General features: G+C 36.4%; 7 protein-coding genes and 1 non-coding gene across 11 annotated transcripts in view; 7 read left to right on the forward strand and 1 right to left on the reverse strand.

Annotated features, from left to right (window-relative positions):
- fbxw11b (F-box and WD repeat domain containing 11b) overlaps window positions 1-12,091 on the forward strand; it is a 649,789-nt gene that overhangs the window by 124,977 nt on the left and 512,721 nt on the right. The gene's annotated exons all lie outside the window — the stretch shown is intronic.
- The window catches only part of pcdh1a1 (protocadherin 1 alpha 1), a 142,910-nt gene that overhangs the window by 59,402 nt on the left and 71,417 nt on the right, over window positions 1-12,091 (forward strand). The gene's annotated exons all lie outside the window — the stretch shown is intronic.
- pcdh1a2 (protocadherin 1 alpha 2) overlaps window positions 1-12,091 on the forward strand; it is a 126,635-nt gene that overhangs the window by 43,127 nt on the left and 71,417 nt on the right. The window lies entirely within an intron of this gene.
- Window positions 1-12,091, reverse strand: part of LOC141376356 (uncharacterized) — a 273,156-nt gene that overhangs the window by 14,579 nt on the left and 246,486 nt on the right. The window lies entirely within an intron of this gene.
- The window catches only part of pcdh1a3 (protocadherin 1 alpha 3), an 87,398-nt gene that overhangs the window by 3,890 nt on the left and 71,417 nt on the right, over window positions 1-12,091 (forward strand). The window lies entirely within an intron of this gene.
- The window catches only part of pcdh1a4 (protocadherin 1 alpha 4), an 83,005-nt gene continuing 71,417 nt past the window's right edge, over window positions 504-12,091 (forward strand). The window contains exon 1 of the mRNA NM_001024099.2: window positions 504-2,870. Within this exon, the coding sequence (NP_001019270.2) occupies window positions 504-2,870 (2,367 nt within the window). The remainder of the gene's footprint in view (window positions 2,871-12,091) is intronic.
- Window positions 3,800-12,091, forward strand: part of pcdh1a5 (protocadherin 1 alpha 5) — a 79,709-nt gene continuing 71,417 nt past the window's right edge. The window contains exon 1 of the mRNA NM_001024100.2: window positions 3,800-6,160. Coding sequence (NP_001019271.2) covers window positions 3,800-6,160 — 2,361 coding nt within the window. The remainder of the gene's footprint in view (window positions 6,161-12,091) is intronic.
- Window positions 8,473-12,091, forward strand: part of pcdh1a6 (protocadherin 1 alpha 6) — a 75,036-nt gene continuing 71,417 nt past the window's right edge. Inside the window, exon 1 of the mRNA NM_001024101.4 lies at window positions 8,473-10,833. Within this exon, the coding sequence (NP_001019272.3) occupies window positions 8,473-10,833 (2,361 nt within the window). The remainder of the gene's footprint in view (window positions 10,834-12,091) is intronic.

The raw sequence follows: 12,091 nt of genomic DNA on the forward strand, positions 1-12,091 counted from the left end.
GAGTGATTTTGGAGGTGAGCTGAACTGTTTGGTCAAGAGTCATGATGGTAATGCACTCTGTGTGAACAGTTTTGAAAATATGTCTTCAGTATTGCACAATGCTTGTTGGCGATTTAAAAAACTGTATTTATTATACACAACTCACAACTTAGTACTTTTCTAACTTGTAATTAATTGAGCTGTGAATGTTTTGGATTTTAATTTTAAGTTACGAGTACGACCATGTTCTGCAAAGTAGACTTCACTTTTTGTAAAGAAAACTACATCAAAAAACTGTCATAGTTATATCACTGTTTAAACACGTGGTGGCAGTGCAGACCATGACTTTGAGAGTTATCTGAGCCCCTCCTTCAGAGCATCAGAACAAGGGGAAATGCATTGAGGGGTGTAAATAACCACGGCTTATAGCAGCTTCAGCGTCGTGTTCTTGGATTCTATATCGGAAGACGTCAATTTATTTTAATATTTCTTCAAGACATCGATGCACATTTTACGGCAAAATAATGAATCTCTCGGAATCTTTTGGCTTCTTTATACTGTTACTTCTATCTTTATTGAAATTTTCCATTGGTCAGACTTCATATTCCGTCTCGGAGGAGGCGAATAAAGGAACCGTGATCGGAAATATAGCAAAAGATCTCAAGATGAGTGCTCAGGAACTAGAATCACGCATGTTTCAGATTATGCCTGGATTAAATGCAAAGTATTTTGATGTAAATGTGAAAACGGGGTCGCTGTTTGTCAAAGACAGGATTGATCGTGAGGAGTTGTGTGGCGTTAATCAGAAATGTGCACTGAATTTAGAGGCTCTTGCTCAGAATCCTCACAGACTTTATCGACTTGAAATTGTAATTGTGGATGTGAACGACAATGCTCCAGTTTTTCCAAATAGCACATATATTCTTAGCGTTACAGAAAATGCGATTGAGGGGGACAGATTTCCTCTTCCAGTTGCAAAAGATTTAGATGTCGGCAGTAATGCTCTAAAAGACTACAAACTCAGTTCAAATGAACATTTTTCCTTAGATGTTCATAGCGGGCAAAGGAGTATATATGCTGAGTTAATACTACAGAAAGCTTTAGACAGAGAAAAGCAAGCTGTTATTCATTTAATACTAACGGCTATTGACGGAGGGAAACCTCCTAAATCTGGAACTTTGAGTATTGTTGTTAATGTTAAAGATATAAACGATAATAAACCTGTTTTCAGCAAATCTTTATACAAAGTTAAAGTAAAGGAAAACACGCCAGTTGGAACTAAAATAATCTCTGTATCAGCCAGAGATTTGGATGAGGGCATTAACAGCGAAATTCAATATTCATTTCTTGGACACGGAAATAACGACGAACTGAACCGTTTTACAATTAATACCAATTCTGGAGAAATTACTGTTCAAGGTCAAATTGATCACGAGGAAGACTCTGCAATTGAACTGCGTGTTCAGGCAAGTGATAAAGGCAGTCCTTCAAAAAGTACACACTGCAAAGTTTTAATAGAAGTTGTGGATGAGAATGATAATGCCCCAGAGATAGTTACAACTCCACTGATGGAAAGTGTAAAAGAGGACGCAAAATCAGGAACCGCTGTTGCTTTAGTCACAGTTTCTGATAAAGATATGGGTAAAAACGGCATTTTACATTGTGCTTTAAAGGGTTCGTTCCCTTTTAAACTGGAGACATCATACAATAATCATTATTCTCTAGTGGTAGATGGACCTCTGGACAGAGAGAGTTTTTCTCAGTATAATATCACTATTACAGCTGCAGATGAAGGAACTCCGCCTCTTTCCAGCAGCACAGTTATAACTGTTCGTATATCTGATGTTAATGACAATGCTCCACATTTCCCAGCACCCGTTATTAACGCTTTTCTAAGTGAGAATAGTCAAGCTGGAGGTCTCGTGACAAAAGTGACTGCTGATGATTCAGACACTGGTGAGAACGCAGAACTTTCATATTCACTGTTAGACAGTTCCAGCTCCAGTATTCCTGTAACAACACTGATAAATATCAACTCTTTAAGTGGAGAAATATTCAGTTTGCAATCATTTAATCATGAAGAAACCAAAAGATTTCGGTTTCAAGTTATGGCTACAGACACTGGTGTTCCTCCTCTGAGCAGTAATGCGACTGTAAATGTGTTTATTCTGGATGAGAATGACAACAGTCCAGTTATTTTAGCACCTTATTCTGAACCTGGATCAGTTAATACTGAGAACATCCCCTACTCTGCTGAAGCGGGATACTTTGTAGCCAAGATCAGAGCTGTTGATGCTGACTCTGGATATAACGCACTTCTGTCTTATCATCTAACTGAACCCAAAGGAACTAATCTCTTTCGCATTGGAAGCAGCACTGGAGAAATAAGGACTAAGAGACGAATGAGTGACAATGACTTAAAAACTCACCCACTGATTATTACAGTGTCTGATAATGGAGAGCCAACGCTCTCAGCGACTACGTCCATGGATGTTGTGGTTCACGAGATTCTGGATGACATAAAGACATCATTCAGAGAAGTTCCTGTTAAAGAGGAGAGTTTTTCAGATCTGAATCTGTATCTGCTCATCGCTATTGTCTCAGTATCAGTCATCTTTTTACTGAGTCTCGTGGGTTTGATAGCAGCTAAATTCTACAGGACAGACAGCAGTTTCAGCAGGTACGGCGCTCCAGTGATCAACACACATCCAGACGGCAGCTGGTCCTACTCCAAATCTACTCAACAGTACGACGTGTGTTTTAGTTCAGACACAATAAAGAGTGATGTAGTGGTTTTCCCTTCGCCGTTTCCACCAGCAGACGCGGAGCTGATCAGCATTAACAGTGAAGATACTTTTACGCGCACTCAAACTCTTCCTACCAACGAGAAGGTAAGACGGTAAATTGTTTTGTAATTCATAGCACTGCACTTGACTCAAAAGTTATAGAAACCTTTCATATTTCCGGGAATGATCATTTTTTAAAATCTTTTTTTTTAAATGAATATACACACATGTACTTTTTCTGTTTCTGAAAATGCTTAAAAGAAATACACTTAAATGCACTGTCAAATCAAAATAAGTAAAGCACTGGGTGCTTTTGAATAAGTGAAACGTTTTCATTTCCCACTTGTTATTCAGAGTATATGTTTCAAATACCTCTGGTTCATGTGCCTTATTTGTGGTTTTATTCGTAACAATGACCAGCATTGAAGTGAAATTTTGATTTGCATGGACTTGGCACATGGCACTAAGGGACGATATTGTTTTAATTATTTTTATTTGTTGTTATTAATATTATTGTTACAAAATTTACATTTAGCTCTTGATATCCTGCTCTTTGCTTGTTAGTTTGCGCTATAACCGAAACGTTACCTATTTTTAAATCAAGGATAAAAATCACTTCAGTACCACGGACAGCGGATGTGTTTTGTTAGCTTCTACTGTGACATATGCTTCCCTAATTTGCGTCTTGTTCTACGAAACTCACAATTTTATTATATCTCGTAATAATTGCAAGAGTTAAAATTATAAGGAAGATTAAACAAGGACGTCAAACTTAATTTTATAGAAAACTGCATTTAGTAGCATCTCATAGTTTCATCACTGTTTCAACACGTGGGGGCAGTGCAGACCATGATTTTGAGCCAAATTTTAACTCCTCCTCAGCATCAGAAAAAGAGGAAATGCATTGAAGGTGGTGTAAATAACCAAGCCTCACAGTTGCTTTTGAATTTTATGTCGGATTGTGTCGATATACGAGTTCGTGTATTTTAATACATCATCACGAAATTAACCGCTGGATATTGCACTGCACGATCATGGATCTCTCGGAACCATACGGCTTTTGGATTGTTTTATTCTTGTCTTTATGGGATTCATCGCTTGGCCAGATTGTCTACTCAGTCTCGGAGGAGGTAAATAAAGGAACTGTGATCGGGAACATAGCAAAAGATCTCAAGATGAGTGCTCGGGAACTAGAATCCCGCATGTTTCAGATTATGCCTGGATCAAATGCAAAGTATTTTGATGTAAATGTGAAAACGGGGTCGCTGTTTGTCAAAGACAGGATTGATCGTGAGGAGTTGTGTGGCGTTAACCAGAAATGTGCACTGAATTTAGAGGCTCTTGCTCAGAATCCTCACAGACTTTATCGCATAGAAATTTCAATAGTAGATGTGAACGACAATGCTCCATTATTTCCAGACAGCACGTATATTGTAAATGTCACTGAGAATGCGAATGAGGGAGACAGATTTCTCCTTCCAACCGCAAAAGATTCAGATGCCGGCAGTAATGCTCTGAAAGACTACAAACTCAGTTCAAATGAATATTTTTCTATAGACGTTCATAGCGGACAAAAGAGTATGTTTGCCGAATTAGTGCTACAAAAAGCTTTAGACAGAGAGAAGCAAGCTGTTATTCATTTAATACTAACAGCTTTTGACGGAGGAAAACCTCCTAGATCTGGAACCTTGAGTATTGTTGTTAACGTCATGGACGTGAACGATAATAAACCTATTTTTAGCAAACCTTTATACAAAGTTAAAGTGATGGAAAACACACCAGTTGGAAGCAAAGTAATTTCTGTTTCTGCCAATGATTTAGATGAGGGAATTAACAGTGAGCTTGAATTTTCATTGCATAAAAATAATGATGAACTAAACATATTTAAAATAAGTCCAGCTTCAGGGGAAATATTTGTTCAAGGCAAAATTGATTACGAGGAAGACTCAGCAATTGAACTGCGTGTTCAGGCTAGAGATAAAGGCAGTCCTCCTAAAAGCACTCACTGTAAAGTTTTAATAGAAGTTGTGGATGAAAATGATAATGCTCCAGAGATAGTTACAACTCCACTGATGGAAAATGTGAAAGAGGACGCAAAACCCGGAACTGCTGTTGCTTTAGTCACAGTGTCTGATAAAGATGGGGGTAAAAATGGCATTGTACACTGTTCTCTTAAAGGCTCAGTTCCTTTTAAACTGGAGACATCGTACAATAATCATTATTCTTTAGTGGTAGATGGACCTCTGGACAGAGAGAGTGTTTCTCAGTATAACATCACTATTACAGCTGCAGATGAAGGAACTCCGCCTCTTTCCAGCAGCACAGTTATAACTGTTCATGTCTCTGATGTTAATGACAATGCTCCACATTTCCCAGCACTCGTTATTAACGCTTTTCTAAGTGAGAATAGTCAAGCTGGAGGTCTCGTGACAAAAGTGACTGCTGATGATTCAGACACTGGTGCGAACGCAGAACTTTCATATTCACTGTTAGACAGTTCCAGCTCCAGCATTCCTGTAACAACACTGATAAATATCAACTCTTTAAGTGGAGAAATATTCAGTTTGCAATCATTTAATCATGAAGAAACCAAAAGATTTCAGTTTCAAGTTATGGCTACAGATGCTGGTGTTCCTCCTCTGAGCAGTAATGCGACTGTAAATGTGTTTATTCTGGATGAGAATGACAACAGTCCAGTTATTTTAGCACCTTATTCTGAACCTGGATCAGTTAATACTGAGAACATCCCCTACTCTGCTGAAGCGGGATACTTTGTAGCCAAGATCAGAGCTGTTGATGCTGACTCTGGATATAACGCACTTCTGTCTTACCATCTAACTGAACCCAAAGGAACTAATCTCTTCCGCATTGGAAGCAGCACTGGAGAAATAAGGACTAAGAGACGAATGAGTGACAATGACTTAAAAACTCACCCACTGATTATTACAGTGTCTGATAATGGAGAGCCAACGCTCTCAGCGACTACGTCCATGGATGTTGTGGTTCTTGAGAGTCTGGATGACATAAAGACATCATTCAGAGAAGTTCCTGTTAAAGAGGAGAGTTTTTCAGATCTGAATCTGTATCTGCTCATCGCTATTGTCTCAGTATCAGTCATCTTTTTACTGAGTCTCGTGGGTTTGATAGCAGCTAAATGCTACAGGACAGACAGCAGTTTCAGCAGGTACGGCGCTCCAGTGATCAACACACATCCAGACGGCAGCTGGTCCTTCTCTAAATCTACTCAACAGTACGACGTGTGTTTTAGTTCAGACACAATAAAGAGTGATGTAGTGGTTTTCCCTTCGCCGTTTCCACCAGCAGACGCGGAGCTGATCAGCATTAACAGTGAAGATACTTTTACGCGCACTCAAACTCTTACTACTACTGAGAAGGTAAGGGAATAATTAAAAACTATTTTAAGCAACTCAATAACGACTAAATTAGTTTTTATCAACTTTTATCAACTAAGCAGTGTTTTGTGATTGCCCCAAAAGTCTTTTGTTTTATTGCACAATATGTTTTTTTTTATTTATTATTCCCGTATATATATATATATATATATATATATATATATATATATATATATATATATATATATATATATATATATATATATAGTTGAAGTCAGAATTATTAGCCCCCCTTAGATGTTTTTTTTTCTTTTTTAATTATTCACCAAACTATGTTGAACAAAGCAAAGACATTTTCACAGTATGTCTGATTATGTTTGTTGTTCTGGAGAAAGTCTTATTAGTTTTATTTCGGCTAGAATAAAAGCAGTTAATAATTTTTTAAAAACCATTTTAAGGACAAAATTATTAGCCCCCTTAAGCTATTTTGTTTTCAGTCTACAGAACAAACCATCGTTATACAATACCTAGCATTGTTACCCTAATTTGCCTAGTTAACCTAATTAACCTAGTGAAGCCTTTAAATGTCACTTTAAGCTGTATAGAAGTGCCTTGATAAATATCTAGTAAAATATTATGTACTGTCATCATCGCAAAGATAAAATAAATCAGTTGCAAGAAAATAATTATTAAAACTATTATATTTAGAAATGTATTGAAAAAATATTCCCTCCATTAAACAGAAATTGGGGAAAAAAAGTTTCTTTTAACATGTTTCTAAACATAACTTTAATAACTCATTCCTAATAACCGATTTTTTTAAAGGCTAATAATATTGACCTTAAAATGGTTAAAATAATTTAAAAACAGCTTTTATTCTAGCAAAATAAAACGAATACGACTTTCTCCAGAATAAAAAAATATTATAGGAAATACTGAGAAAAGAATTCCTTAATTAGTCAAAGATCATTTGGGAAATATTTGTAAAAGAAAAACAAAAGTCAAAGGAGGGCTAATAGTTTTGACTTATACTATATATACAGTTGAAGTCAGAATTATTAGCCCCTTTTTGATTTTTATTTTCTTTTTTAAATATTTCCCAAATTATTTTTAACAGAGCGAGGAAATTTTTACAGCATGTCTGATAATATTTCTTTCTTCTGGAGAAAGTCTTATTTGTTTTATTTCGGCTAGAATAAAAGCAGTTATAATTAAAAAAAAAAAACATTTTTGGGACAAAATTATTAGCCCCTTCAAGCTGTTTTTTGATAGTCTACAGAACAAACGGTCGCTATACAATAACTTGACTAATTACCCTAACATGCTTAGTTCACCTTATTACCCTAAGCCTTTAAATGTCACTTTAAGCTGTATAGAAGTGTCTTGAAAAATATCAAGTAAAATATTATTTACTGTCATCATGGCAAAGATAAAATAAATCAGTTGTTAGAAATAAGTTTTTAAAACTATTATGTTTAGAGATGTGCTGAAACAATCTTCCCTCTATTAAACAGAAAATGGGGAAAAAATAAACAAGGGCGCTAATAATTCAGGGGGACTAATAATTCTGACTTCAACTGTGTGTGTGTGTGTGTGTGTGTGTGTGTGTATGTGTGTCTGTGTGTGTGTGTGTGTGTGTGTGTGTGTGTGTGTGTGTGTGTATATATATATATATATATATATATATATATATATATATATATATATATATATATATATATATATATATATATATCACTATGTTTTAGACCTCTGCATCTGCAATCTTAAAAAATAACGTACACTACTTTTTGTCGTCGATGTTTCCATATTTCTATTGTATGAACGTTCTTCATAGCGGAAAAGGTTATTAAGAATAACGAAGGCTTATCCTTTCCTTTAAATGAAAACAGCTTTTGTTTTTGCTAGCAATACAAAAATGTTTAGGACTTGTTCAACTGACAGCTGTATGTAGTGTGTCAACACGGTTTATTATAATAGTTTAGCCTGCTTTTGTTGTTTTGTCGTCATGTTAGATTATTCATGTGTTGATTTTGCTAGTACAGTAATGGGGATAATTATTTATTAAGCTTAATAAATGTTAAAGTAGTATTGTCGTTGTTGGTTTGGTTGTTTAGTCTTAATGTATTTTTCTTTCTTTGGATTTGGTACTCCTGTAATAATATATTTTAGGCACATGGTGCCACTGCAGACCGTCAGTTATAGGTCTTCGGGCTTTATGCCTACATGTAGTCACCCTCTCATCATATTGGTGTTAGCTTATAAAGCGAGAAGAGCCTCGTCCCGTGTTTCCCGAATCCACAGAATAGCCTGCTCTGCTGCGTTGATCCTTCGGTCAGTTGTGAATAACCATCATGTCCATTATGGGATATTTGGAGTTTGGATGTATTTTTTTCTTTCTTTTCTTGGATTACGCATTTGCTCAGATCGTCTATTCTATACCGGAAGAGGTAAATAAAGGAACAGTTGTTGGTAATGTAGCGAAAGATCTCAACATAAATGTTCACGAACTGGAATCTCGTATGTTTGAGATAGTGACTGGATCAAATAAGGAGTATTTTGACGTAAATCTTAAAACTGGTGTGCTGTTTGTTAATGGAAGAATTGACCGCGAGGAGTTGTGTGAGTCGAATCAGAAATGCTCTTTAAATATTGAGGCCCTCGCTAAAAATCCACATCATCTTTACAGAGTGGAGATAAAGATACTAGATATAAACGACAATGCGCCACATTTTCCAGTTAAAGTATTCACTGTGAATATTACCGAAAACGTAAGCCCTGGCGAGAGATTTCCACTCCCTATGGCAGAGGACTCTGATGTTGGCAGTAATTCGCTGAAAGAGTATAAACTCAGTACAAACGAATATTTCAGTCTAGATACACAGAGTGAAGACCAGAGTGTTTCTGCCGAGTTAGTGCTCAACAAAGTTTTAGATAGAGAGAAACAAGCGATTATTAAGTTACTCCTGACTGGTGTAGATGGAGGAAAACCACCTAAAACGGGGACACTACATATTATTATAAACGTCATGGATGTTAATGACAACAATCCAGTATTCATTCAACCTCTGTACAAAGTCAAACTAAAGGAAAATGTTCCTGCTGGTACTAAAGTTTCATCAGTCGTTGCTACTGATTTGGATGAAGGGGTAAACCGTGAAATTTTGTACTCGTTTGCTGGTCATGGAAAAAAGACAGATCTGTTTTATATTATTCCAGAGACAGGAGATATTGTTGTGAAGGGGGAAATTGATTATGAAGAAAATGCAGCGATTGAATTACGTGTTCAAGCGAAGGATAAAGGCAGTCCACCAAGGAGTACGCATTGTAAAGTTTTAATAGAAGTTATGGATGAGAATGATAATGCACCAGAAATTATAGTTACTCCGTTGTTGCAAAGTGTGAAAGAAGACACAAAACCAGGAACGGCTGTTGCTTTAGTCAAAGTGTCTGATAAAGATGGGGGTAAAAATGGCATTGTACACTGTGCTCTGAAAGGTTTGTTTCCTTTCAAACTAGAGACATCATACAATAATCATTATTCTCTAGTGGTAGATGGACCTCTGGACAGAGAGAGTGTTTCTCAGTATAACATCACTATTACAGCTGCAGATGAAGGAACTCCGCCTCTTTCCAGCAGCACAGTTATAACTGTTCATATCTCTGATGTTAATGACAATGCTCCACATTTCCCAGCATCCGTTATTAACGCTTTTCTAAGTGAGAATAGTCAAGCTGGAGGTCTCGTGACAAAAGTGACTGCTGATGATTCAGACACTGGTGAGAACGCAGAACTTTCATATTCACTGTTAGACAGTTCCAGCTCCAGTATTCCTGTAACAACACTGATAAATATCAACTCTTTAAGTGGAGAAATATTCAGTTTGCAATCATTTAATCACGAAGAGACCAAAAGATTTCAGTTTCAAGTTATGGCAACAGACACTGGTGTTCCTCCTCTGAGCAGTAATGCGACTGTAAATGTGTTTATTCTGGATGAGAATGACAACAGTCCAGTCATTTTAGCACCTTATTCTGAACCTGGATCAGTTAATACTGAGAACATCCCCTACTCTGCTGAAGCGGGATTCTTTGTAGCCAAGATCAGAGCTGTTGATGCTGACTCTGGATATAACGCACTTCTGTCTTATCATATAACTGAACCCAAAGGAACTAATCTCTTCCGCATTGGAAGCAGCACTGGAGAAATCAGGACTAAGAGACGAATGAGTGACAATGACTTAAAAACTCACCCACTGATTATTACAGTGTCTGATAATGGAGAGCCATCGCTCTCAGCGACTACGTCCATGGATGTTGTGGTTCTCGAGAGTCTGGATGATATAAAGACATCATTCAGAGAAGTTCCTGTTAAAGAGGAGAGTTTTTCAGATCTGAATCTGTATCTGCTCATCGCTATTGTCTCAGTATCGGTCATCTTTTTACTGAGTCTCGTGGGTTTGATAGCAGCTAAATGCTACAGGACAGATAGCAGTTTTAGCAGGTACGGCGCTCCAGTGATCAACACACATCCAGACGGCAGCTGGTCCTTCTCTAAATCTACTCAACAGTACGACGTGTGTTTTAGTTCAGACACAATAAAGAGTGATGTAGTGGTTTTCCCTTCGCCGTTTCCACCAGCAGACGCGGAGCTGATCAGCATTAACAGTGAAGATACTTTTACGCGCACTCAAACTCTTCCTACTACTGAGAAGGTAAGAGATTTAGATTTGTTGTCTTTCAGTGAAAAACTTTCACGATCACCATTAAACTACTACAATTACTATCACTATTTTAAAATCATACCAGCGGAGTTAAAGTTTTCTTCATTTCCAAACCTACATATTTTTCTATTTATATTTTGGGCTAAATGTGCACAAAAAATATGCGTGTACGGTCTGCATAATATTGTAAAATAGAAAACATCCCTAACTGATTATACTCATAAGTAGGCCCTCACGGAATCTGCGCCCGCAGAAATCCGCAGATTTTTTTTGCCCATTGAGTTTATTTATTTACTTGTGTGAATGTGTGTACATTTATATTCATTCAGTTTTTTTTATTTAATTTCAGTAATATCATTGACTAATTTGAAAATGTTTATATGATTTTTTTACAATACAGTTTGTAAAGTAATATTTTCTGTCTTTCAGTAGATATATTATATCAGAGACTTGCTTTGTTATTAAATAAGTGATTCTAATTGGATTTGCATTGTAAATATTAATAAAAGTTAAAGGGGTATTATTTTTTTGTTTCATTTATTAGGCTTTAAGTTATGATACTCCCAAAATATTTTTTTCCACAAAATTCTGCACAGAAATAGCAAAAACAACAACAACAAAAAATGGTTGCAGATTATGTTTGGCATTCCCCATAAGTAAACAAAGGTTCATTTATAAAGCACCCTACACAGACATGAAGTCACAAAGTGCTTTACAATAAGAGAGAGAGAGAGAGAGAGAGAGAGAGAGAGAGAGAGAGAGAGAGAGAAAACGAAATTTCTCACTTGTTAGGAAGACATATTTTAATTTTCTATCTCACTTTAGCATACCGTGGCTCATTTGTCTTTTAGTCGTTATATCACATGCCACCACAATTATATTGTAATTTAAAAATTGGATCTTTGTATCTGAAGCCTGGTTTTGCACTATAAAAGATATATTTTTTGGTAGTTTGTTTTACTTAGACTTCTTTTATAACGTTGGAAAAGTGACATGGAGACAATATGCTGTGTGTTTTCTTAGCGTGCTGCATTAGGCCTACTAAACGGTTGCGTGTTTCGTATGTTAAGAGCAAAATCACTTCAGCACCACGGACAGCGACAGTGCCGTTAAGCGTAATCTTTCTCATTTGCATTAATTATAATACACGAACAACACCCAACTTTTTTTTCTAATTGGTAATATTTGAGTTGAAAATAGTGTTTTAGATTTAAATCTAAAACGACGACTATGTTGGACTTCCCTCTTC

This window comes from Danio rerio, chromosome 10 (genome assembly GCF_052040795.2).
Source record: "Danio rerio strain M-AB ecotype USA chromosome 10, GRCz13ab, whole genome shotgun sequence".
NCBI classification, from domain to species: Eukaryota; Metazoa; Chordata; class Actinopteri; order Cypriniformes; family Danionidae; genus Danio; species Danio rerio.